Source organism: Gadus morhua, chromosome 16, assembly GCF_902167405.1.
Source record: "Gadus morhua chromosome 16, gadMor3.0, whole genome shotgun sequence".
Taxonomy (NCBI): Eukaryota; Metazoa; Chordata; class Actinopteri; order Gadiformes; family Gadidae; genus Gadus; species Gadus morhua.
Window position 1 is genome coordinate 14,054,022 of NC_044063.1, and position 27,928 is coordinate 14,081,949.

Consider the following 27,928-nt stretch of genomic DNA (forward strand, 5'->3'; position numbering starts at 1 on the left):
AGACGGTCAGATCCCAGCTCTCAGATGTGATCCAGACGAGCAGACCGTCCCAGGGGAAGGTTTCTCTGGGACACGATGCACGGCGGAGAGAGATCATTCGGGATGTGTCCTTCAGCCTGTCAGCCGGGGAGAACTAAAGCCTAAGTGAAGGGGACAGGAGTGGTGGAGGAGCACGGGTTTGAACGTATAAACCTTAAGCAAAAACGCCACCATTGACCTTTTCCATCCAATTTATCCCCGCGTCCCTAATCGTGCTCATGGTTTACCCCGGATCAGACAGCAATGCAGTCATTGCCAGCGGTTTTTATCTATTTGTTTGACTTTCGTTCAACTCCCCCTGTGATGCATAAAAAGGGATCCCTTCCAGGATTAAAACGTGCAAAAAGGTTTCGACTGTCCTTCGGCGAGGCTGTAATCAACAGCATTAAACACAGGACCACAATGGTGCTTGCTCAGAGCCAGAACTAAAAAGGCAGGGGGAAGGAAGTGTTTAGTCAAAATACAGTAGGACTTGATGTACACACGTATTGTATATTGTACGTCCTGGCACTGAAAAATAGTACCATGCATCGTTTAGCATCTTATCCTAGATGTCTTTGTTGTATACAGGGAATTGGTTGACCTAGTGATTGTAAGTGCTTGGCACTTGGTTCTATGAACATCCTTACTGTACTGTGATATATTGTGTGTCCTTCTTCCGACAAATGCACTTATATAAGTCGCTTTGGATAAAAGCATCTGCAAAATGCCCTAAATGTGAATATAAATGTCAATGACTTTTACAGATTTGTACAGATTTGCTAACTACCAACTGATCCTTATCTTAGGAGGACCACTCCATACTAAACATAGCCCCTCCCTCTTAACAAGCAAGACCTTCAGTCTCTCCTTCCACTCAGGCTAATTCAGAAATTTGAAGAGTTCTTCTAAAATATGGCCAAGCAATATTGATCCCCTTGCTAAGCAGCGTTTATGTTCTTACACAACATTTCTCGATATCATTCAGTTACAAAACATCCAAGTTGGATACTTGGGGTAATGGTTCCTTTGATGTATTAACAAAACATCTGGATGTTTTCTATGATCTAGAAACAGAATATACCAATTAAATCCCAATATATTCCCCGTGTATTAAATAGAATCAGTCAACATAATTTCATTAAGGCACAGGAAGGAGAATAGACACAGTGGAAATCATTTCTACTTTTTCTAACTCTACTAAAATACTACTGTCAACTACATTAGTGTGAGTGTGTGTGGATGAGGGCTGGTTTAGGCAGCCTCACCTGGCCCGAGTCAGGCTGATTGGACTCAGGTGAAACCAGCCACGCACGCACGCACAGCAACTTGGAGAACCAGCGCCATGTATCCTTATCTACAAACCTGAAGCAAGACACTTTGTTATGGTATAATACATGAAGAACTAGAAAGTAATAGGTCCTTAGTGAGGACTTCTGCAAACAAATTGCTGTTGTTTTCAAAACCCTTTGGCTTCGTTCAGAAACAATCTGTCTCCTAAATGCAAGCATTAAGTCCTGCAAACAGCCAAAAACACTGTGCCTCCTCCAGTCCCTCACTATCTAGTCGTTATTCATTCATGTCCTCGTGTAACAAAGTATGGATTTACACGCAGCCGATATGTCAACCGCTCAGCCATAGAGGTCATATGCTTTGGATTGATCTGCTAGAGAGGTGCTGTTGATCACAATAAAGGAAAGAGCGATTTAACACACTTCCGGTTAAACTTGTATCTTATGCAGGGACTCAAACATGATCTTGGGCGTACCCCTGATAGGGTGAATGGTTGATGGGTGAGAGTGAAAGGTTGAGATGTATGCTGTGTGTGTGTGTGTGTGTGTGTGTGTGTGTGTGTGTGTGTGTGTGTGTGTGTGTGTGTGTGTGTGTGTGTGTGTGTGTGTGTGTGTGTGTGTGTGTGTGTGTGTGTGTTATGGGGAAGGTAAGGTTGGAGTAGTCCGTAACGCATGCTGCTGAGCAGGACGATTAGCAACAAGGGCTTTCTGTTGACTATTTCCAATGCTGTCAGAGAAATCAGGCAGAACCTGGATGGACTGAGCAGCCACCGGCCGACGTGTCCACTTTGATCAGGAGCCGGGCAACCAAAGCTTGACTAACCAACATGCACATATTGAACACGTGGGCACAGAACTGAGAAGATAAATTTGGTCCAAGTGATCGTGTACAGCCAGCAGCCAAGATGAGGTGTTTGATTCCCACTGGGGGAATGTTTCTGAAGGATGCACTGTAAACGCTTCGTGCAGCACAGGGTAAATCATGTGTCGCTCTGCCTCCCCCCTTACCCCACCCCTCTTACGCAATTATTGTATGTTATACGTCCTTGCACTTAAAAAATAGTACTTAGAATCATGTAAGATATTATCCTAGCTATCTTTGTTGTATATGGGGAATGGGTTAACCTAGCGATTGTTAGTGCTTGGTATTTGGTTCTATGAACATCCTTACTGTACCGACAGTGATAGATTGCTTTTCTCTCTCTTTTGACAAAAGTACTTATTGTAAGTTGCTTTGGATAAAAGCGTCTGCTAAAAACCCTATGTGTAAACAAGTAGAGTAGATCCAGCTTTTGTATCTGATAAACGTAGAACCTTTTAAAATAAGTAAGGTAACGTAAAAGGCCAATATCTCCGGATCAGAGATGACTCTTCCTCAACATTCATTCTGAATAGTACCTCTATAGTACTTCTATATCTAATAGTACCTTCTCAGGGTGTGCATCTCAACAACCACTTCAATGCCAGGCGAAGCCGGCTGCTAAAGGCGTCTCCAAAACAAAAAACACTAAATCCTGCTCTGGTTCATGTTTAATCCTGGCTATAAAAATCTTTTACTGCCCACGCTTCAATATTAGTTTCATCCATCATGGGGCAGATGCAGAAATCGATGCAGGAACAAGGTGACATCATCAAGAGCTGCCCTCGCATTAAAGGAAATACATTTATTTTGATTTCTGGACCGAGAGTTCAGCCCCCTCCCAGCCCAAAAGAAAAACAAATACAAAGTAAAATGTCGTCAGGATGCTGGGAAGTGGAATTAAAGGCCCTAAAAGCGCGAATGCTCTCCCTCGCAGGGTGGGGGTTTGTGTGTGGGGGTAGGCTCCTGCGATGCCTGGCAGCCATCTTAAAACCACAACTTCGTCATCGACGCTAGGCAACACTGGAGGAGCTGTCAGGACCTGTGTGTGTGTGTGTGTGTGTGTGTGTGAGAGTGTGTGTGTGTGTATGTGTGTGAGTCTGTGTCGTGTGTGTGTTGTGAATGTGCACACGTTTGTGTGTGTGTGTGTGTGTTGTGAATGTTAAAGAATCTTCACGGTCATAGAGACAAAACACAACACCATTGTTTCGTTAAGATATTCCGGTAATGTGACTGGGGAATCAGCTGTTGTTCTTCAGACTACGATGTGACCTAACCTCGCGGAGTAATGAAGGGCAATTGGTGAGCTGATTGTTTTACATCGTCCCCCACCGGGCGTCACACACAGCTGACCTTTTCCTTTGAGGTGGGATGAGATAATCTGTTGGATTTCTGTTTGCATTTCAAATCCCATCCGACTTCCAATCCCTTATTATTACAAATCCAACGCCATTACCAAAAACATCCCTATCTACGTCAAATCCCGTGTCGCAACTGTTGCAATAAAGCGTGGCAAGACAGGAAATGGCGATGTACTGTATATGATTATATATTATGCACCGTTATTATTATAAATGCATCGTGGCTCGCAGCCACACAAGCATACAATATGCACATTGAATGTATACTGTATATTGCTACTGTGGGAGGGGGACACAATATTTATATACATTGGTGACAGAAATTCCAAGATAATTCATAAAAGAATACAATACTTTGTGCATTATTGATATTGTTTAGAACGAATCGATCTAAAACTTATTTCACCATTTCCTCATTCTTCATTAAGCAAATAATAAACCATTCAAAGCACTATATCCCTTCATGCACTGAAATAAAGCACCTAAATGCGCATTTGTTTTATAGGTATACAAATACAATGAGGATAAAGACGTGGCATTGTGTGGGTGCAACACTCTGTGCTGTAATCAAACCCTGGTGTCTCTGAAGTCTATTGAGTTGAACCTGTGGCACGTAAACAGACTGTGCTTTAAATGCAAATGACCAGGCTTAGAAAGTGCAATTCAACAACACATTGTGTTCAACGAAATGAGTCACACAGCGCTGCTCGACACAGTTCAGACCAGTGAACCCCAGTGACTCAACCGAGAGGCACTGACCACACTCCAAAGCTCCTTCTACACGTGTTCCCGATGAGTCAGGTGCTCTGTGCGTTGACCCGTGAAAGCTAAGACACGATCACAACGACCGACCGATGCCAAATCAATATTGATTTGAAAAATATGAACGCAATGCATCGATTGGATGATTTATGGTCGACCGAGCCCATCAGCGTACGCTCTGCGTCTGCTGTCTGCACAGCAGGCTGTCGCTGCGGAGCCTGAGGGAACGTCAGCACAGGAGAACCTGAGGGAACGCCAGCACAGGAGAACCTGAGGGAACGCCAGCAGGAGAGAACCTGACAGTGGCTGGGAGGCATCCAGACTGCGTCAAACACACTTGGGCTGGCACGCAGGGAGAGATACAAAGACATGCTGAGAGGGAGATACATGGGGAGAGAGAGAGAAAGTGAGAGAGAGAGAGAGAGAGAGAGAGAGAGAGAGAGGGGGAGAGATCTACATACACATGAGAGATGGAGAGAGAGAGAGAGAGAGAGAGAGAGAGAGAGAGAGAGAGAGAGAGAGAGAGAGAGAGAGAGAGAGAGAGAGAGAGAGAGAGAGAGAGAGAGAGAGAGAGAGAGAGAGAGAGAGAGAGATATCTACACACACATGAGAGACGGAGTGATATACAAAGAGGCATACACATGAAATAAAGATGGTAATCTCAGGGGGGGAATGCAGTGTTTCCTGTGTTCTTACAGAGATTTTCCTTCCAATGAAACTCTGCATGTGGCAAGGTGGTGGTTTCAGAAGACGATCATAAGAAATGTGTATGTATAGCCTGTCTTTCCACGGCTATGGGAAACATTCAGTCTACTTGTGCTGGCCAAGTGTGTGTGTTGGATTATGGCCAAGCAGGTATATGAGGATGGGATCCAGTCCAGTCGTTTGAGTTATCAGTCCTCTTCTGAAGCGGAGATATAAACGGTCAGCCGCACCCCGTCCGTTAGGGTCGGGATCCATTCCATGTAGTGTTCAGTAACAGCGCCAAGCCCCCCGACAACATGATTGGTCGAAGCAAATTGGAAGCGAAAGAAGGTTAAACAGCCGGTTCACCAAGACTGGAGCTTGTCTGTTCGAATCCAGCCTGTCTGTCATCGGACCAGCTCAAAAGACTCAAGGCCTCACCCTAAAGTCTGGTCTGGGAGATAGATGGAAGAGAGACATAAAGCTGACATACAGAAAGGGAGAGGGAGAGAGACACTACTTTGGCTTTGCAAATGTTTATCTTCCATGCCAATAAAGCTCTTCAGAGTTGAAGGAAAATTGAGAGAGAAGAGGGAGATTGAGAGTAAGAGCCAGAGGGAGAGAGACGTACAGGGAGAGAAATAGTGAGAGGGAGGTGGAGAACAAGAGAGAGAGCGGTAGAAAAAGAGGTAATAAGAGAGAGGGGTAAAGAGAGAGAGGTAGCGGCACAGAGAGAGAGAGGTAGAGAGAGAGCAGTGGAGAGAGAGAGAGAGAGAGAGAGAGCGAAGGACCTCCGAGTGCTGTGCGTAGCACCGGCCCCTTTAGGTTCCCTGATGGCTCCTTCCCCGCTACGACGTGAAGGAGTTTGCTTCACCAAGGCGCCTCAACACTTAAACATTTATTAAATGGGTGACTGCCAGCTCCTGTCCCCCGGCTTCCGGAGGCACGATAAATATTACATGGATGTATTAATAAAACACAGATTCCCTCTGACATGCGCAACTAAATCCGTTAACTAAACCAAACATTTTTCCTTGTGCTGCTTCAGCGCTTGTGCTCAGGAGTGTGTGTGTGTGTGTGTGTGTGTGTGTGTGTGTGTGTGTGTGTGTGTGTGTGTGTGTGTGTGTGTGTGTGTGGGTGTGTGTGTGTTTGTTAGGATGTGTGTGTGTGTGTGTGTGTCTGCGTGTGTGTGTGTGTGTGTGTGTGTGTGTGTGTGTGTGTGTGTGTGTGTGTGTGTGTGTGTGTGTGTGTGTGTTTGTGTATGTGAGTGTCTTTAGAAAACACTACGTGTGTGTGTGGTTCTTTTGAAAACACTATGTGTGTGTGATTCTTTAGAAAAACACTCTGCGTGTGAGTGTGCGTGTATGCACGCGGGTGTGTGTCTTTTGCTCGCTTTAGAGTCATTGACTCACATGGGGGACAACGCAGAGGGGAGGGAGCCCCCACAGAGAGAAGTCAAAACACATTCAGAGACAATAACGTCGGAGGAGAACGAGGCTAAACGACTGAGATAAAACATCTCTGGAGGGACAGCCCGTACCTCTCAGAGCGCCTCCGTGAAGTCACCCCTCATCTCTCGTTTCCTCATGCATATTTAATCGTGGTTGTGGTCGGACTGCATGACTTATGATCATGGATGACACAACAGACACAACACATCTGTTTCTATTTCTTGCCATCGATCCCTCACACCACGGTGGTGTGAGTGATTCAAACCCGACCCTCTTTGCTGTCCTCACTAATTATCCAACTTCACTTTTTGTTGTGGAAGTTCTTCATGAGAGCGTTTAGCGTGTGTTGGATGAGCATGAGTCATGTGCTTCATAACGGGCGTTGTAACTGAAGTGTACTTTACTTATGATGGGCTAGAGTTGTTTCACTGGATGTCGTCACAATCTGTGTGTTAGTGTGTACGTGTGTCCATGTTAAATGGTGAATGGACTGCATTTGTATGGAGCTTTTCTCAACAGTTGCCACTCAAAGCGCGTTACAATACTGCCCAACATTCACCCATTCATTCACACACCGATGGCGGTTTTCAAACACGCAAGGCAGCCAGCTCGTCGGGATGAGTAAGGATGAGGTGTCTTGCTCAGGGACACCTCGACACTCGGCTAAGGCCTAAAAAAAAAAAAAGTTTGGTTCCTGTTGGTTGTCAGTTGAGGTCATGGGTAGGTAGGGAATTTATTTTATTTTTTTATTTTATTTTTTCCAGCGGCAGCGAATGATAGGTAGGTTGTTTTAATTTAAAAACGAGAAAATTCGCTCATCCTTGTACAGAATGAAGAGGTGCTGTACCAAAACGTAATTATAGAGGTGCTGTACCAAAACGTAATTACATAAAAAAAAATAATAATTTGTGTGTGTGTGTCTGCATTTGTGCATGCGAGTGTGTGTGTGCATGTGTGTGTCTGCGTGTGAGTGTGCCTGCGCATGCGCGCGTGTCCGCATGTTTGCACGCTTGTACCTGTGTGTGTCTGGACTGCACCTGCGTGTGCGTGTGTGCTTGAGCCTGCACATGTGCACTCCAAAAAAACACATTGTTTCTGAATCGATTCAGCGCCACGATCTGCCTCCTAAATGAGGCCGCGTGGCAGAGCACCGCCGCGTGTTCTCTGACCGAGGGGCCATGACTCAGCCGTCCGGGCCGTCACCTGGGGAGCCGAGGTTCTGCCGCGCGCACAGCCCTCCGAGGCAGCGGAGGAACACCGCCCAGCCGCACTCGGGTCTTTGTTTGAAGATGAACCAAAATGGAGGAGGCACATTTGAATAATAATGTCGGGCCTGAAGGCTTGTTGTTAAGGGTATGGGTCCCCCGATTTGAATACAGATTAAAAGAAGCACGATGTGGGGGGGAGGAGGGGAGGTAGCATCAGAATCGCTTGCTGGCTCCAGTCCATTCTCAATTTGTATGATGGAGATTCTCCGACTGCTCGGCCATTACAGAAATGAAGGTCACTGTATTGATCATCTCCCAATCATCTCTTGCTCAGTCCATCTCTCTCTCTGCCTCTCTCTCTCTGCCTCTCTCTCTCTCTCTCTCTCTCTCTCTCTCTCTCTCTCTCTCTCTCTCTCTCTCTCTCTCTCTCTCTCTCTCTCTCTCTCTCTCTCTCTCTCTCACTCACTGCGTCCCTGTCTATCCTCTCTCAGCATAACCGCGATTATGGAGCAGAAATAATGCTGGCTGGAGGCAGTGAGTATGGTATGATGGAGCGATTTGAGAGGTCTAAGTTTGTATCTTTAGATGACACACACTACATGATACCCCCCCACACCCCCCATGCCTCCAAAGGGGATCAGATAAATATTTCACTAGCGAGATGTAAACATGTTTGCGGGCCGTCCATCACACCTCCACACGACATGCGGCAGAACAAGTCTCCGGAACAGATACACACGTGAAGAATCCGTTTGCAAAACAGCCACGTGGGCTGTATGTCTCACTGACGAACTGCCACAATTTCCCCCCCGGTTTCTTGTGTTTTATGGTTTGATGTGTTTGTGATAAAGATAAAGAGAATTGCTACTCTAACCTTGAATTGGTTTAACTTTTATGCTTGGTAGAAATGCGTTCCTTGCAATCAGGCATGTGTATTAGCATCCCCCCCCTCCTTCCAGAAGTACCATTCACCAGTGCAATCATCCAACCAGGGTGAGATTAGTGTTTCGAGTTCGATAAGTGTGCAAGTATGTTTCAATCAGTCTACGGCCGGAGCTTCCAAACATCTTTTGCTTCCTAAATGCGGAATTCTCCACCAGTTTGTCCTGTTGACACTTAATTTGTTGGGCACTTAATGTATGCACTTATTGTATGTTGTACGTCCTTGCACTTAAAAATAGTACTTAGCATCGTGAAGCACCTTATCCTAGCTGTCTTTGCTGCATACAGGGAATGGGTTAACCTAGTGATTGTTAGTGCTTGGCACTGGTCCTTACTGTACCGACATCACTGTAATGCTCCTCTTTCTTCTGACAAATGTACTTATTGTCAGTGGCTTCGGATGAAAGTGTCTGCTAAATGCCCTAAATATAAATGTAAATGAAGTAAGTGTAAGCATTACTTCATAAGCATTTGCACAGCTTTCCACTTCCCAAGAGGCAGTATCACATTATATATTATACCTCCCCTAAAAGAAAGAAGGATTGGAAAAATTGCTACTAACCTTTTGCATCGAAGAACTCCTCGTCTGAGCTGTCGACGGACTCCTGCGCGATGTTCTGCAGGCACCAGTGGGCGGCGCTGTGCTTCCGGGCCGAGGCTGAGGGAAAAACAGAGACCGTCAGTACTTCGTTAGTCAGAGACACGACGCCTCGTGCCCACTGCCTCCGTCCGTTGACTGATCCCCATTGACTTTGAATGGGGACGCCGGTGGACAGCGTTGTGTGGCGGCCATGTCTTGATTTCACTTTCACTTTTGTCGGATCAAAGAAAATGTGGGATAACAGGAGAGTGAGGAGGAGAAACAAGCAGCATACCATCAGCCATGGAGGCAAGGACCTCTGCACGTCTGTTGGACCTGACATCGTTGTTGTTATTGTTATTTGTGGTCTCATCATTGTTGTTTTTTTTGTTTGAGGTTTCATCATTGGTGTTGTTTTTGTTTGTGGTCTCATCATTGTTGTTTTTTTGTTTGTGGTCTCATCAGTGTTGTTGTTTTTGTTTGTGTTGTCATTGTTGTTGTTGTTTTTGTTTGCGGTCTCATCGTTGTTGTTTTTTTGTTTTGAGGTCTCATTGTTGTTGTTGTTTTTGTTTGTGGTCTCATTATAGTTAATATTATTGTTTGTGGTCTCGTTGTTGTTGTTGTCATCTTGTTTTGTGTCATCGTATTACGGCAACATTCCTCTAAAACAAATTACACTGATTAACACTGATGACACTGATACAGATACTGTAGCTGCTTGTAAAACATGCTCAGACATCAACGCTACAACCAGTATGTTCTCCTTCGTAATTCCCGTTCCGGGTCGGAACGTATTGTTCATGTTTTGTCCCCCGTGCTAGAATCACTATTCTCAGAGTAGCCCGGGGTTGCCAGATATGAAACAAATTGGCAAGCAGACCCAGAGTGCTGTTGCCATGGAAGCAGGCAAACAACCTGGATCGACTGAGATTTAACCAGATTCTACCTGACCTCAAAAGCCCTTTTTGGAAGGCTCCATGACCCAAGCTCTGCTAAAATAAGAGCACTTGAGGGTCGGAGTTGCATTTTAATGACCAAGACAGCGAGAGAAAGCCTGGATTGAAGTCGTATGCCAAATGATTGGGTTTTAAATGTAACACGCACATTAGCTGTCGACTTATATTAAGGACTCATCGTCGCGGCTCATTCTTAGAATATAACATTCGCACTATTCTCAAAGTATAATGTTGCGCTTGGCTCGTCTTGCGCTTCTGTTCGTCCGGTGTCCCCAACCTGGCAATCCGCTGAGCTTTGGGTCTGGGGAGGAGGGGGCGGAAACCCTGGAATAGCGCCTGTACCCCCCGGCTCCCTCAGACCTCCTTTGAAGCCTGTGGCCGGACCGCCAGCAGCGAGCGGAGCGTTGGAGGAACGCACTGAAGGAGAGAGTCAGGGACCAGGAGACCGATGACCCCAGCCTTAAGAGGTTTGTCCGTGCGTCCATGTGTGTGTCTGTGTGTCCATGTGTTTGTGCCTCCGTGTGTCTGTGTGTCTGTCCGTGTAAGTGTGTCTGTGTGTCCGTGTCTCTTTGTTGATATGTCTGTGTGTCCATGTCTCTGTGTTGATGGGTCTATGTGTATCTGCGTGTCAGTGTGTCTGTGTGTGTCCGTGTGTCTCCATCTCTGCGTGTCTCTATGTCTGTGTGTCTGTGTGTGTTCTTGTGTCTGGATGCCTGAAACTTCAGAGGCAACAAAACACTTGAAGTACATTCTTGAGACTTTCATACCTTTGACCCTCTCTCTATGATCAGCTTCAAAGGCTGTCCTCCCGTCACAAAGCGTATTGTTCCTATGACAGACGGTGCTACCAGACTGACGCCTCGCCATTCATCGTCATTCAGACTGAATGCATCCATAGCTTAGTCACAGACATGGCTCTCATGGCTTGGCTACATAATAGATGTTTATTGAATTAGTGATGTTCTCCCCCTTTGAGGCAATAAGAAATATCACACACACAAACACAAACACGTTACACACACATACACACACACACACGTTACACACACACACACACACATTACACACACAAACACGCACACACACATTACACACACACACACACACACATGGGGGGACATTTCAGCAGAGTGAGATACATACAAATAAATGTTGTTTGTGCTTCTTGGCGGAAAGCTACGCCTTGGGCCAAAAGCGTATGATCTCATATTTCACGGGCTCAGTAGCATTGAATCCCGGATGCATTATCTTCTGAGGGATTTCCATAAAAGTGGGTTGGGGTTTTCTTGAACTGTTGGCCAGCTTCGGCTCCAATAGGCTCTCATTCCCTTGAATATTAAAGTTTGTATGCAGAGCATATTTCCTTCAAAAGGCCAAAAAGTGGACAATAAGAATTTGAAAGTATGATCATTTCACAACTATGCTTGAGTAAGACCACAGAAATTGAATTATGCACGTTAAGTACACATCCGCAATGTAATAAGCTGGCAGCATTGTCGAATCATCTTGTTAGTTTCACTTAATATCAACCCCCGAAACATGATTACAGCTAGCCCAGTCGGTCCAGACACAGGGTTTGGGTACGGAATGACCTTTTTAAATGGCTTGAATTATGCTGTCTGGGTGCTTTCGTCCTTCTACTATTTTCACACAAAAAGCAGATCGATTTCTAGCCCTAAAAAGCCCCAAGCGGGTTCTGTTTTGGCGGACTATACTGCCCCACCGCCCCTCACTGCTCCTGCATGAGGTAAGGCAGTAACAACCTTTTGGGACACACGGACATCCTCATTATTAAATTGATTAAATGCTAAAGCTGACCTTTAAAAAAAAAGGGTTACCAACGTAAGATATGGGGGGGGGGGGTGACTTCTCAATCCAGCAATTTTTATCTGCTTCACTCCCCCCGTTTTGCAGGTATTCAGCAACCACTGCTGCGCCGGCTCCAATCTTGTCGCGCGTTAAAATTAGCACGCTATAAATCTCTCCATCGACGTGAGACACAAACCACTCCTCCCCCCACCCCCACCGAAAAACAAAAGGGCACCCAGAAGGGAGCCGCAGCTCTCTGCAGGCTGCAGGGAGACAAGCAGGAGTATATTGTGTTGATGTCTGCACACATGGATCAGAATAAAGCGCCTGGTGGACTCAGTGCCCTGCCCCGGTGCCATGTATCATATAAAGAGGAAATGCTTTTCCCGCATGGATTGTGAACGGAGCAGATATGAGAAGATCTTTCCGTCTCTCGAGGCCCAATGCACACACAGCGCACAACAATACCCTGGCATGCTGCAGTGTGTAAGTGTGTGTGTGTGTGTGTGTGTGTTTGTGTGTGTGTCCGTGTGTGTGAGCATGTGTGTGTGTGTGTGTGTGGGTGGGTGGGTGGGTGTATATATGTGTGTCAGTGTGTGTGTGTGTGTGTCAGTGTGTGTATGTGTGTGTGTCAGTGTGGGTGTGTGTGTCAGTGTGTGTATGTGTGTGTGTGTGTGTACCCTTGCAGAACCATATCGTGGAGGTGTGTGTGTGGGGGGGGGGGGGGGGGGTGCAGGAGCCGTGAATTGGAAATAGCTTTTAAAAAAGCCCCTCCACAGATTTAATTAAAGCCCGTTCTGGCACACAATTAAAATCCATTACCACGTCTGAAAAAAAGATTAATCTTGGTCCAAGAAGCTAAATCACTCCCTCGTCACCTCTTGACGTGAAAGGTCCTCGCCCTTCTTTCCTTCACCTTCTCCCCGGCTATTCCTCCCGTCCCGGGGTCAGCGCGCCTGAACCGCACCGGCAGCCCACCTCCGTCTCCACAGAGCTCCACAGATCCGTCAGGGGGAGCGTCTGACTCTGAGCGAAGTGCCCTGGCCTAGTTTCAGCCGAGCCGACATTGTGACGACTGCGAGTGTGCCGGCGCTCTCCTTCGGCTGCTGTGTGCGGAGTACAGCTCGGGAGGAGCCGACGGGGGCGATGAGGCTGAGAGTACGGCGCCCTGATGAAAGCGTGATGCACCGCCGGCAGGCCTGGTGGCGATACGTCGGTAATCAGAGCTGTTATGTTATGGTCGCCGTCTACCCGTCCATTTTCTCTCTGGCTGTTTTTTTTTTTGTCTGGGTCGTTGGCAGGGGGGGTGTGGGGGGGTTGGAGGTGGGGGGTTGGCCCTACAGCTGCTGGTGACGATGGGGGGACAGATGCCGGTTCAGGGCAGCCTGGTACGAATGACAGGGGCACAACCTGAACATGGTGGCATGGTGGGGGGGCATGATGGGGCCGTGGCAAGTGTAGGGTCACACACACACACACACACACACATTCACGTTAGTCACACGTACACATGTAACAGTCACGTGTCCCAGACACACACACACACACACACACACACACACACACACACACACACACACACACACACACACACACACACACACGTCACGCTCGTACACACACACACGTCACTCACACCTACACACAGACAAAAACGTCATGCACACACACACACACGTCACACAAACACACACACACACAAACACACACACACTTCTCACTCACACACTCCTAGGGATACAGGGTCTCCGGTGAGTTGTGTGTAACAAGATGGTCAGACGGACACTGTGGCAGCTGGGCCAGCAGGACGGACTTGTCTCTGGGGGTGGGGGGGGCTACAGGTGGCCTAGTACTGCTTTGGGGAACCTTTCTCTGCCTCTTTTCCAGACGTAACACTATGAAACGGTGGATTGAGAGTCGGTCCACCCACCACTTGTGATTCTGTAGAACGTACCGCATCATTCCATCACGGTAATTACCATAAGGTTAGCGTTTCCATTAGTCACTGTTACGTGGAGTACTTTACAAATCCCATCCTCCCCTATGTTAGGGGCCACTGGTGCACAACTGTGTTCTAAATATGAGTTCACCTAGAGTCTGCAAAGCCTCCCCACGTACCCCCCCCCCCTATTATGCAGTTATTGTGTGTTGTACGATCTGGCACTTAATGTGCATACTTATTGTATGTTATACGACCTGACACACAAAAATAGTGCTTAGCATCATTACAGTACACACAGAGACATATTGTTCTTTCTCCGTCTTCTGACAAATGTACTTATTGTAAGTCGCTTTGGAGAAAAGCGTCTGCCAAATGCCCTAAATGTTAATAACTCTGCTGTGAGCCGTTGCACCACTAAGGAGAGCCAACCTCTCTGTATCTAGTGGGTGTGCTACATGTCACTGTCCCCTATGGTGAGTGATGGTGAATGGAGTGCATTAATATAGCACTGTTCTGACCTATGGCCGCTCAGAGTGCTTCACACTTCATGCCTCACCCGTCCATACCCCGACAGCTCTGTCCGCCGTACCGCTGGCCCGTCGGGACGGCTGGGGTACGGCGCCAAGCTCAGGGACACCTCCACTCTTGGCTTGTGAGCAGGCAGGGATTGAACCAGGAACCTGCCGCCCGCTGGCAAACGATAATGTAAGAATCAATAATGTCGATAATTATCATAAACTGATAATCGATAAGTCAATAGCAGCGGGCTCGTCGGGGGCAGCTGGGGTACGGCGTCTCTCTCAGGGACACCTCCACTCTGGGCTTCTGAGCAGGCGGGGATAGAACCAGGAACCTGCCGCCCACTGCAAAACGATAATGTCTCCCCCCCTCCCCTCGTACCCTTTAGCAGATGGGGTTTGTGGGGTGCCAGGTAAGAGAGACTCCCCAGACGCCCCCCTCCTCCCCCACCCCCGGTGCCCTAGCCTCACTCCTGACCCGCTGAGCGGCGGCGGCGTTGGGGGCAGCTGCCTGCGCGCTGGGACCCAGACTTCATGTGCCTCCCCATGACAAACGGCCATTACTTTTAAATTAACACTGCTTTGTTTGCTCAAATACAGTGAAGAGGTCAGGGGGGCTGAATGCATTAGTGCGCGCCGCTGTTTAATTCAGTAAGACACAGCGACGGCTCCTGGGGGGGGGGGGGGGGGGGAGGGGCGTCTTCCGCTGAGGGCCATGTGGTGAAGCACACGATGCCAGACTGTTTGTACGGCGGCCGCGACGCGTACAACAGACGGCGGAGGGTACACAACGCTCCGCAGGTGCAAAGAACCGCCACGGCGCGACCGTTGACGTCAAAAGACCAGTGCAACGCCCGCAATACAACTGCACATTTATGGTTACAAGCAGGGCGTTGAGCAGATTTTTTGTTGTTATCCAAAGCGACTAACAAGAAGTACATTTGTCTGAAGAAAGTGGAACAACAATATATCGCTGTCGGCACAGTAGTGATGTACATAGAGACAAGTGCCAAGCACTAACTATCGCTAGTTTAACCCATTCCCTGTAAGCAACAAAGATAGCTAGGATAAGATGCTACACAATGCTAAGTGCTATTTTTTTAGGATGTACAACATACAAGAAGTGCGTATGAGGGGTGAGGGAGGCTATGCTGACTCTGAACAAGGGTTAGAATATAATGATTCTTGTTTCCATGAGTTTATACACTAATTGAAACAAATGTATGAATACTATATATAATACTATATTCCATTTCAGCCAAGCCCTTTCGGCTAGAGACGACTTAATTCTACACTCTTAACTGTATTATTATAACACATTATAAACTGATTCTGTGGGTGTGAACAGCTCATTTTAGAGAGAAAGAGAGAGAGAGAGAGAGAGAGAGAGAGAGAGAGAGAGAGAGAGAGAGAGAGAGAGAGAGAGAGAGAGAGAGAGAGAGAAAGAGAATGAATTGTTATGTGGAGGGCTGTAAGGGTTGCTGCCAAGTCCAAACAAAGCAGGAGGGAACAGTGGATTTGCTTTTGACAACAAAAGTAAAACGTGTTCTTTAAAGAGTCTTTGGAGGAGAAACACATTCTAGATAAATGGTGGCCTAGTGCCTGGTGGACCCGTTCACTCCAAAGCCTTTGAAGGACCACAGAGGTCCGGGAAGGGAAAGTGAGGAACGTGTCAATGAGCAGCAGGTGTATTTGTTTAGCACCTTGCCCGCCTACAGGCAAACAACAATGGGGTCAGTCAGCTGGAACTGTGCAGTTTTTCTAAAGTTGTGCTTTTTCCTTAAATAGATCCTTGACTTTTGTAAAGGATAATGTGTTTCAATATTTGGGTAATGAAGACTATGAGCAGGTATATAGACAGCATTTGATAAGCAATCTGCAGATTTGGGTACCGCACCATTGCCACTTTTACTGCTGATCATTTTGTCTTAGAGTTTAATTTTAGGCCAGTCATTTGTGGTCAAACGACCCCTCGTAAAGACGTGCAACCCGTTGGCCTCTTTAGAGCATAGGATGAAGTAGAATGAACGGGTCCTAGCAGACCGCTAATGCCTTGCCTAACGGAGGGGAGGGATAGGTCAGTGTAGCAGGAGAGACCATACTGTTGGGCTCTTCTCGTCCTCCTCACCTCTCTTTTGAATTGAAAAGTCTTGAATGTCCCCAAGGGGGCAATTTGGTTTGCAACACGTAGCCAAAACATACAAAAAGACACATAAAACATGGAGTTATTAATAGATAAGAACATAAATTCACATGTTGAACCACCATGCTACAGTGTACTTAAAAAAATACGTGCTGTAACATGGGCAGGGATAGCAGATGACCTATTGCTTTTTTTGAAGCCCAAGAGCTGATGGTACAAATGATCTCAGGTATTTGTTAGACCTGGCACATTTTCGGGAGGTATGCCTCCTCCCTGATGGTAGGACTCTTGACAATGATCTGTATCCAATGTTTGGTCCACTGCAGATAAACCAAGTAGCACCACTAGCCTATTTCAGTATCAGATCAACAGTATTGTTATCAGCCCAGCATACCCGATGTAATTCACGCCGGGGTAGTGAGAGAATGAGCGTTACAGACAGAGAAAAAGACATAGATAGCATAAAAAAAATAAAACGCCCAGCTTCCCTGTTATTATCATTCGGAAAAAGATAAGATCCACATACTAATTACCGTACAAGATATTGAAAACAGAATTAGTAAGTGGGCTTGCCGCTGGCACAACAACGCAAGCACAGAGCAGGAAAGGACAGCCCTGGCATCACGGTGAGGCCGTGCCATCGGGTGCGTTGCAATAAACAGAAAGTAATAAAAAAGATTAGCGCCCGGCTGGCTGGATTGGACTGGACCAAGGCGACCCCGATATACCCCGCACGCCGCCACCCCCCCCCCCCCCCCCCTCAGTCAGGCTCCCCCGCAGCCGCTCAGGCAGACGGGGGGTTCACAGGCCATCGAGTCTGGGGGGAAATAACCACCGCGACCCACACTCAGAGTCCTATTAACCAGGAGGGCTTTCTACAGCGAGGTGCGTTGCGTCATGACTCTTATCATGATTAACTGGGAGGAATTTGATTTATGGCTGAATCGACAAAATTTGTTTTTTAAGTACAGATACAGCCGAGGTGTTTTCACACGGTTCACCTTTTCCTGATTCGCTGAGAGAAAAAGGGCACCGTGGAGGGTAATGTGGATAAGAAAAACGCCAGTGACTCCCTGGAGAGAACTAAGACGGATGGAGGTCTTGTGGCCGTAGGAGAGGAAGATGTATGGATGTACACTTGACCGATCCTTTAAAGGCTTTCTGATAGGCTGGCAGTTGACCTGCAGGAGCAAGGTTCGCTTTGACGCCTGTCAGGGCTCGAGACTACAAGCACACACTGACACTGAGTTTTGGACCCTAACCTTATCTTGTAGATTGTATGTTTATTCATGATAGGTGTTAATATCTTATATCTTTATTGTGCAAATTAACATTGCTGGAAACTGCCATCATTTTGAACCTGAGGTGTACAGGACAACCAATAGCCTAATAACCAAAACACCACAGCCGAGCGATCCAATGGCAGTTCAGAAGAGGAATTGCACACTTCTATTCCCCAGAGACCAGGACTGAGTTGGCGTCTCTCGATACGTCTGCATGTCCACTGAAGACTGGTTTGTGAGTGACGGCAATGGACATAAATCTTATTCGGGGTCTCTTCTATTTCCATTGGGTTTTAACAAGCAACTCTTAATAGGAAAGTGAGGAATGGATGGATGAATAGGTGGGTGGATGGATGGATGGGTGAATGGATAGATTGAAAGGTAGTGGGGAGGGGGATGGATAGGTGGGTGGATGGATGGATGAATGAATGGATGAATGGATGAATTTATGAATAGATGGATGTAAAGGTAGTTGGGTGATGGGGGATGGATGGGTCTAGCATGCCTAGCTTCGTGGGTCTGGGTAAATACATCCCCGTGCCTGAGCCAATTAAAACAAAGATTCGGTATCAAGGAGAAAACGTTCTATTCACTGTGAGCATGCCTGATCTTTGCGTGGCTGTATCCTTGTTTCTAGGATAACTTCAGTGCCACACTTTCTCTTTTTAAGACCGAACGAGACAAGCCCGGACCAGAATAATAAGGGCTCCCGCGGTTCTCCTGTTAGCTCATTACCAGCGGTTTCGGATTTGTTGCACTGAACTGAAAGTGTAATAAAACCACAGCCAAATGTACGGTCCAACTTCTTTTAAAACCGTGTGCCTCAGATACAATTACATAAATACACGATGAGGAAGGTCAGCTGTCTAACAAAAAGTTTCATTATTCCAAATACATAGCCTAAAGACCTCACAAGCAATGTCTCGTCATGAACCATAAACATATATTGGTACGGTTTCAAACAGAATAACTAAATAACCACTACAACCAGGTTGCTGTGCAGCTACTGTAGCACCTGATAACATGTAGCCTAATTCCCAGGTAAACAAATTAGCATGACAGAAGAACTGCCTTACCACACTAAACACCATCCTGGCTGTGCTATTTTGGGATGTCTGGGACTAGTAGAGGGTTAACATCGTCGTAGTTTTCTAACGCCGACGTCCTAAAATAGAACAGACTGGAAACAGAAGAATACCCCAGACCCCTGATTTAACATTTAACGCACCTTTTCTCCTGTTCGTTTTTAACATCACGCAAAGTCGCCCTCGCTTGACCGCACGTGAGCGGGAGAACGCGGGAGTTTGATCACTAATCACGACCCGTTCTGTGGACCGCACACGGCGTCGCATGCGCACGTTATTCCCATCACGCATTCCTACAGATCACCTCCACGAGCCGCTCCGCGCGGCAACGTCCACACCACGAGCCACGGTTGACTCATCACCCCCCGTAACGGAAAACCCAAAACCCAAAACCCAAAACCCGAAAACCGAGCGGAACACCGAGAATATATTACGAATTCGTGCCAAATCGTACAACGGCTTACCTTTGCCCCGTGGTTCCTTTGACATGGCGCCTTTCTCTCCGTCGCCCAACCGACCGAAAATGCAGTTAGGAGAACCGGTATGCTTATGTTGTGTGATAGTTTTGGCGGGTCTGCGCTGGCTTCTTCCTCCACCTCCTCCTCCTCCTCCTCGGTCGTCCTCGTGCCTGCACCGTGGCGCGTGCCAGGCGAAGGTAGAACGGGCACAGAGCTACACGCGCGGCGTCGGGCTCTGCTGCTGCTGCTGCTGCTGCTGCTGCGAGGCGCGCACACACCTGTGCTTCTCGAAAAGACCCGGACTTCTCCGCCGCTTGCTCCACATACTTCAAGTAACTGTGTGTGTGTGTGTGTGTGTGTGTGTGTGTGTGTGTGTGTGTGTGTGTGTGTGTGTGTGTGTGTGTGTGTGTGTGTGTGTGTGTGTGTGTGTGTGTGTGTGTGTGTGTGTGTGTGTGTGTGTTCCCAGTTCTTCCCAGTGTTCCCAGTATTCCCAGTATTCCCAGTCTCAAGCTTCCAGTGGGGCGCTCGTTATCAAACAGTAGACTCGAGTCTGAAAGTGAAGATGCAGAACGCGAGTTTACTGTGATGTCATCCTGAAGCCGTTATTACCCTGATGAAATATCCATTATTATATCTGATGGGTTCTGTCTTATGTGAAAATGTGCGGAAAATATATGTTAAAATGTAAACAGGAATGTTTTGCAATGTAGATTATTGAGTTAAATCAATATTTAATGAGTTAAATGTCCACTAAAATTAAACGTCCGTTTGTAACCAATGAAATGGTGTGGCACCGTAGGGTGCAGTGCTTACCTCAGGCTAAACTGGTTCCCTTTTAAAACTCATCATTCCTTTATTCGTATACTCTATATTAGATTATGTTATTACATATACGGTATTATACTCAACAGTCAATGCAGCCTAGAAAAAATAGTAAACAAACGTAAAAAACATTGAAATAATCGGTGGACCGAGAGCCAACATCGGGTGGTTACGATCCATATCTGAGTATCGTTCAAATATCGAGAACGGTCAGAATCTCACCCAGCATTGTGTTGGCAGAAACAGCGTGGTCCAGTCCAGTCCAGTCCAGTGCTTACAGTACAGTACGTACAGTCCAGTCCAGTCCAGTCCAGTCCAGTCCAGTCCAGTCCAGTCCAGTGCGTACAATACAGTACGTACAGTACCGTCCAGTACAGTCCAGTCCAGTCCAGTCCAGTCCAGTACAGTGCGTGCAGTACAGTCCAGTCCAGTCCAGCACATACATTACAGTACAGTCCAGCAAGTCCAGTCGAGTACAGTACATACAGTACAGTACAGTACAGTACATACAGTCCAGTACAGTACAGTACAGTACATTACATACAGCGGTGATGGTAAAGTATTGGTTCGCCGATGCTCCATACGCGCCCCGTTGTCGACAAACAGGTCCAGAGCCGCACGGAGGCGGCTGGCCCACCTCAGAGCCGAAACAATAGCATCGCAGGGCCAACCGATGCATTCTGAATGGAGCAAAAATGGCCGAGGGTCAACCCACCACCGGTGGAACTGTTGACGCTAAATCTCTGAAACTGAAACTCCGCTGGGAAAATAAGCATTTTTTGATTTACTTGTCTGGAAGGTCAATTACCAAACACGTTTAGATTTTATATGTAGGGCGTTTAGCAGATGCTTCTATCCAAAGCGACCTACAACCAATACATTTGTCAGAAGAAAGAGAAACAACAATATATCTCTGTCAGTACAGTAAGGATGTTCATAGAACCACGTGCCAAGCACTAACAATCAATAGGTTAACCTATGCCCCGTAAATACTAAAGCTAGGCTATGATGCTACACAATGCCTAGTGCTATTTTTAAGTGCCAGGATGTATAACATACGATAAGTGCGTACATTATGTGCCAGGACGTACAATATACAATAAGTGCGTACATCAAAGGCCAGGAAGTAGGCTACAACATACAATAAGTGCGTAAGAGGGGTCTGTGGTGAGTCTAGGTCGACTCTGAACAAGTGAGTCTTGTTCAGAGTCGACCTAGACTCTAGTTTAGCCCTGGAACACTGAGGTTTTAAATCTGACCAGTGGATAGAGGGAGAAGAGGGCTTCTTGCCTGGGGAGACAGCGAGACGGATCAGGCTGATTGCAGCCCTTGGCTTCCCTCATGGCTGCTGCTAGCTAAACAAAGGGCTAATTGAATTAAAGTGAACTCCATTCAGCAGAAGCAATCTCCTCCATGTCAGGGAGCATATCCATCAAGACACATTTCACGTCCAATGTATTCTTTTTTTAAAAAGAGGGCATCACTTATTTATCACTAACAATGTGCTTTCCTCTTCTACCAAAACAATGCAGACCACGCGTTCCCTAGTAGGATTTATCAAAGGTAAGGTGAACACGATGGAGCCAACAGATACGTTTTGTCTTCAAGTTATTGAACGTTGACAGTCCAACCTCGACCGCCAACCGTGTTGGGACGACACAGAAAAGAGAAGGAGGTTTCGCATCGTCCCTTCATTAATAGTTTCACACAACTCCTTGAAATTACTGTAATACTTTTTTTTATAGACAGAATTTGTTATTCCTGGAGCAGTTTCTGAAGTTAATCTCAGAAGCTCTGTGACTTTACACAACTCAGTCATACCACACGGTCCGAACGTACAATGTAATAAACAGAACTTGTGCCATGTTTGGCGTGATTTGATTTAGTTATGTATGGTTTATGATTAGATAAAAAAATGACACAGCGTCACACTTTGACACATATTTGAGCCTCCCTAACTTGAAGGCCTTTCATTTTATCTGGTTTTTAACACTGTCATTAATGTCCACATTAATTGTAACCTTCCGTCTGCCAGATGCCAAATCATCAATCAACAAGGATGATTATTGCATTACTACTTATAAATCATTGCTATAATTTATAATTATTTTAGGCATCTCAGCACCTGGTGATTAACATGTATAGAGGCTGGAAGCTGACCATGCAGTATGCTGATGAAACCCAGTCTCTCTCTCTCTGCTGTTGGTTAATGTATTGTTGTGGTTGTGGGTTCTCTCTCTCTCTCTCTCTCTCTCTCTCTCTCTCTCTCTCTCTCTCTCTCTCTCTCTCTCTCTCTCTCTCTCTCTCTTTCTCTCTCTCTCTCTCTCTCTCTCTGTCTCTCTCTCTCTCTCTCTCTCTCTCTCTCTCTCTCTCTCTCTCTCTTTCTCTCTCTCTCTCTCGCACACACTCACCCCCCCCTCCCTCTCACAATAAATCCTGCCATAGTCAGCATATCTTCATAATAAACTTTCAGTGAATAAGGTCACACCCCCTTCGTTGACACTTAACATAATCCTCATCCTTACATTTGCCCTCTCCTTAAAACCAGACCCCTATAGCTCTCCAAACAGAGGTCAGTGTATTTAACTACTTCTCTCGTGGGCCATTGGCGTTCAAGTTTGCCCCTGGCAAAAAAAACTAAAACAGCAAGTTCAATAAACCAAAAAATTTTGGTTCAGAAAGGAATTCGACAGCAGGATGTATCATTTATTTTTTTTAAATCACACATGTAAAAAATTGAAAAGCCATCCGCTGATGTTTTTATAACAATGAAATAAACAGGAAACACTTAATTTAAACGCCTCACCAAAGAGTGACGTGAGTCTTTCAGGATTTACAACGCCGGTGTAGCTTGGTGATTAGTTTCACAAATCACACCAATGTCTGGGTGGACGGGGCCCGGGGGTTTCACGTTCGCTTCGTATTTCTGTCAACCGATGATGTCGCTGAAGGCGGAGGTCTGGAAGCGTGTGATTGACGAGGAGCAGTAAACTGTCTGTAAAGGTTATCAGTTCAACACCATGAGGATGATGGCCGCTGTCAAAATTAAATATCTCCTGAACAAGACAGGAATTAAGACGTGACTCCGCCCCCATGCAGCATGTGGTTTCCTGCCCCCTCCCCCCCACATACACACACACACACCCTCTAGAGTTTCTGCGAGAACTTATGCCGCTTTTCCACTGCATGGTACCAGCTCGACACGACTCGACTCGACTCGACTCGGCTCGCATTTTTTGCGTTTCCACCGCAAAAACATGGTATCTGGTACCTGAAGTGGCTGCTTTTTCTAGTACCGCCTCGCTCTAGGTTCCAAGCGGCTGAGCCGATGCTAAAAGGTGACGTCGGCAGACGGCCGGCCACTGATTGGCCAGAGTGTGACGAAGTCACGAGAGCGACATGGCAACCATGCTGGTAACAGCCATAGCAGCGCCGCAGCCAACATATTCCACTTCTTCAACTTCTTCAACATGCCAGCTAATAATACGAACACGAATACCATCGCATCGATGTCCTCATTTGTTGTTATGTGGGTTCTGTCCATGTGTGGGTTACGTAGGTGTTGTTTGCGTCGCGTACAAAAATACGTCACGGCCCTTTCGCGCAGCCGACCCCGCCCACGTCCAGGAGGTACTATTTGCGGTGGAAAAGGACCCGTGCTGCTACCGTGTCGAGTCGTGTCGAGTCGTGTCGAGTCGAGCTACATGTGCGGTGGAAAAGCGGCATAAAAGACTGCTGCCCAGGTTCCAGCCAAAATGACCTACGGTTGCGTTCTCATCAACACCGTTCCTCTCTACGGCGCTCGCACAAAGCTCCATTACCGCAAATGACAGCCATTAGCAAAAGCGTCTTCTGAACACATCAGCACCTCAACGCTGAAGAGGGCGCTAAAGGCAACGCTTTAATGTCCACGGCCACACCGCCCTCGCTAATAGTGAATTTAGCAGTGATAATGTGTCAGCTTGGTTGGCAGTAAGGCCGGCCGGAGACCACTGAAATCATGGGTAAAACCACTCATTGGCTGAAATGGCCAAGTCCTCATGATGTCCATAAGGGAGCCGAATTTAAAGAAATTGGGTTAATTAGGCGTCTGGTGAGGGGGGGGGTTAAGGAGAAGGAAACTCAAGTAAAAAGAAAATCAAACACACAAACTAATTCTGACAAGCAGTTAAGGAACATCTCTCCCCTATTTTTTTTTTATTCAGCACAGTCATGGTTTATACACAGGAAATGCGGTTTAAAATGACAAATGGAATACGGAAAAAACAAGAATATTTTTGAGGCACTTTGACGTTTAATAACAGTCCAGTAATGAACTGTTCCATAATGAACAAAAAACATCTGTCGGGGTTGGGAAAGCAAAACACAGCTGTCGTCGCGTCAACCCCAAAACTCTGACCCGCTGAAGGCGAGCATCCGAGTGGGAACTCATTTCCTGGGCGATGGCCACTCGAGGGAAGGGAAACACAATCTGCTGGAGACTCGCGAGCCAGCACGTCTTCAGACGCCCACGCAAAAGACAGAAGAGAGGGGAAGAGAACTCCAGCCTGGGAGTGTATTTACGAATCCTACTATGGCCACGGCAAGACCCGCCCTACTCTGTCTGTGATTGGCTGGGTTGCATGCAACTCAACTGGACGATTTAGACCTCTACGGAACCCTCACTGTGAGCATTGCTAGCGTCACAAAAGAGTTCTAACCCTGCCCTAACCCCAACCCTAACGCTAACCCCTAACAGCTAATCTCAAGCCAATAAAAGTGCGGCAGTCGAATCAAAGATAGGGGTGACCTGTCATGGACCAATCAGAAATAGAGGCGGGCGTCTTTTCGGGGTATTGGCGTGGCCATAGTAGGATTCGTTAATTCGCAGCCTGGGAAGGTCGGGGGTGCGGCCGAGTCAGAGTGATCTGGTTCCTGCGTCACTGCCTGTCCCCGCCCCCCCAAATAATAATTTTATTCAGGCATCCCTGTTAGATTAGAGAAAAATAAGCCTCAAAACAAACATTTTGGGAGGGTTTTAAGCCAGGGCAACTGGCTGCGTTTTGGTATTGCGTGATGACAGTACAAGGTGTGGGTAATATCGCTCAGAGATTCAACCAAAAGGTCGGTCATCTTCTAATCCTCTCTAATGCCACTCTCTCGGGGTTTATATAAACCAACTTTCCCCTGCGGGATTCAGCCACAGATAACCTCCTCATCGCCGCCCACTCTCTCTCTCAATCTCCTTGCTGAACGCCGTTCGATCCGTTTCTAAACACCAACTCGTTCTCTGCTTCATCATACGAAAACCACGCTTTTATTTTCCACTGCAAAAATACAATTCAATAATGTAATAAATAAAAAAATACACGTCATACTTTGATTTACATTCTAGAAGGAGAAGCAGAGAGCCTGAATCCATAACCTGAGTACAAAGTCCAAAATAAAAACATTATTTAACAAGTCGACGGCAAGCGCCGCGCTCCAGGACATCTGTGGGGTCCCTGGTGGAGTCGTCTCTAAGGCGACCGCCTCGCCTCGACGCCTGGCCCAGTGACGGAGGATGAGGAGGTGGAGGAGGAGGAGACCAGGAGGAAGAGGAGGAGACCAGGAGGAAGAGGAGGAGGAGACCAGGAGGAGGAGGAAGAGACCAGGAAGAGGAGGAGGAGACCAGGAGGAGACCAGGAGGAGGAGGAGGAGGAGATGGGGACAAGGAGGAGATCAGGAGGAGGAGGTGGAGGAGACCAGGAGGAGGAGGAAGAGACCAGGAGGAGGAGGAGGAGGAGACCAGGAGGAGCAGGAGAAAGAGGAGGAGGAGGAGACCAGGAGGAGGAGGAGGTGGAGGAGGAGACCAGGAGGAGGATGAGGAGGAGAAGGAGGTGACCAGGAGGAGGAAGAGGAGGAGGAGGAGATGGGGACAAGGAGTAGACCAGGAGGAGGAGGAGTTGGAGGAGACCAGGAGGAGGAGGAGTTGGAGGAGACCAGGAGGAGGAGGAGTTGGAGGAGACCAGGAGGAGGAGGAAGAGACCAGGAGGAGGAGGAAGAGACCAGGAGGAGGAAGAGACCAGGAGGAGCAGGAGGAGGAGAAGGAGGAGACCAGGAGGAGGAGACCAGGAGGAGGAGGAGGAGACCAGGAGAAGGAGGAGGAGGAGGAGGAGGAGGAGACCAGGAGGAGGAGGAGGAGACCAGGAGGATGAGGAGTCCAAGAGGAGGAGAGCAGGAGGAGGAGGAGGAGGAGACCAGGAGGAGCAGGTGGTGGTGTGTCCCCCTCGCCCCAACGCCAGGCCCAGTGACGGAGGATTAGGAGTTGGAGGAGGAGAGACCAGGAGGAGGAGGTGCTGGTGGTGCCTCTGCCTCGCCCCTACACCAGGCCCAGTGACGGTGTGGGTGGTGCCGGCCCGGGGGGGGACTGGGCGGGCCGGAGGAACTCGGAGGTGAACACGGCCTCTGCGTAGTCCTCACAGGCGTCCTGGAACTCCGCCGCCACGCCCGCCAGCGCCTCCTCCAGGAGCTGCTCCGCCAGGCTGGAGGAGGAGGAGGAGGAGGAGGATGTGGAGACCAGGAGGAGGAGGAGGAGGAGGAGGAGGAGGAGGAGGAGGATGTGGGGACCAGGAGGAGGAGGAGGAGACCAGGAGGAGGAGGAGGAGACCAGGAGGAGGAGGAGGAGGAGGAGGAGGAGGAGGAGGAGGAGGAGGAGGAGGAGAAAGGAACATGGAGATTAATCTTTAGCTTTATTACGGAACACTGCTCAGACCGGTGGAAGATGAGGATGATGAGCAGGCTCGTACGCAAACCTTCAGGAACACAGCGGACGTGTCGTGTTGTTATGTGACTCATGTTATGAAACAGCAACACAAAAACAGACTTTGTTTTCGGACTAATGGTTCCCAACGTCGGGCCATTAAGTCACCCTAGTGTATGAGGGTGTTTTGGGGGGTTATTTCAGATTGGAACGGAAAGGGGCCAGGCGTCATGGAATAGGAGAATGGTTGTTCCATCGAAAAGGAGACGTCATTTGTGTTCTTTTTTTAGTGGGGCTTTCAAGTGGAGCTGGTGGAATTATCCACATCTGACATTTGCTAATATTTCTTATGCGAACAACAAATCAAGTGGCCTCAATTTGCAGTCGAATTAAGAGCTTCTTCACAATATTACTTGTGTTGTTTTGCTAACGGCCACCAGCAGCAGTCTGGGGACAGTTTTTGACATGAGGCTTTCATAAGTAGGGTGGTCCAGCCCGTGTTGACATAGCTGGAACAAATGGAATCTGTAATTATGTTCAATCTGATGCGCATTGACACACTGTCTCCATGCGTACATTCCATCTTTAAAAAGAAAGGATTACAGTAAGCTCAGGGAGTTATGCAAAAACTATTAATGAGGGGATGATGAGAAACCAAACCCCATAACGGAGAGAAACCGACCGAAACTGACTTTGTTGCTGAGAGGAGAATTCTTTAACACAAACAACTAAAACGAAGAAAATATTTTTCCTAGCATAAACACTAGCGTGAGTGTTTGCTCTACTGCGCTGGGTAAACAGGGTAAACCCTGCGTTTCCCCGCCTCCCCTCACTCTGTGTGTTCACACACTAATCTGGGCTTCCGGGCGCGAGCGATACACAGACACATCGCAGATCATTAAAGTGAGCTTTAAATAGCCCGCAGACTTTCTCTGCTAGCTGGATCAAGATCGAGTTATATGCTGCTCTATGATCGGTTACCAGACAAGACCTCAGTGATGAGGCAGACAGACAGATAGACAGAGGGAAAGAGC

The 27,928-nt window shown here is 47.5% G+C and overlaps 2 protein-coding genes across 4 annotated transcripts in view; both read right to left on the bottom strand.

Annotated features, from left to right (window-relative positions):
• pitpnm3 (PITPNM family member 3) overlaps positions 1 to 19,761 on the bottom strand; it is an 89,441-nt gene extending 69,680 nt beyond the window's left edge. The window contains exons 1-2 of the mRNA XM_030381965.1: positions 19,358 to 19,761; positions 9,140 to 9,235 (exon numbers count right to left, since the gene is read on the bottom strand). Coding sequence (XP_030237825.1) covers positions 9,140 to 9,235; positions 19,358 to 19,382 — 121 coding nt within the window. The 5' untranslated portion in view covers positions 19,383 to 19,761. The remainder of the gene's footprint in view (positions 1 to 9,139; positions 9,236 to 19,357) is intronic.
• A 6,528-nt stretch (positions 19,762 to 26,289) lies between these two features.
• kiaa0753 (KIAA0753 ortholog) overlaps positions 26,290 to 27,928 on the bottom strand; it is a 29,591-nt gene continuing 27,952 nt past the window's right edge. For all 3 annotated transcript variants that reach the window (XM_030381880.1, XM_030381879.1, XM_030381878.1), the window contains one exon: positions 26,290 to 26,676. In XM_030381880.1, coding sequence (XP_030237740.1) covers positions 26,514 to 26,676 — 163 coding nt within the window. In that variant the 3' untranslated portion in view covers positions 26,290 to 26,513. The remainder of the gene's footprint in view (positions 26,677 to 27,928) is intronic.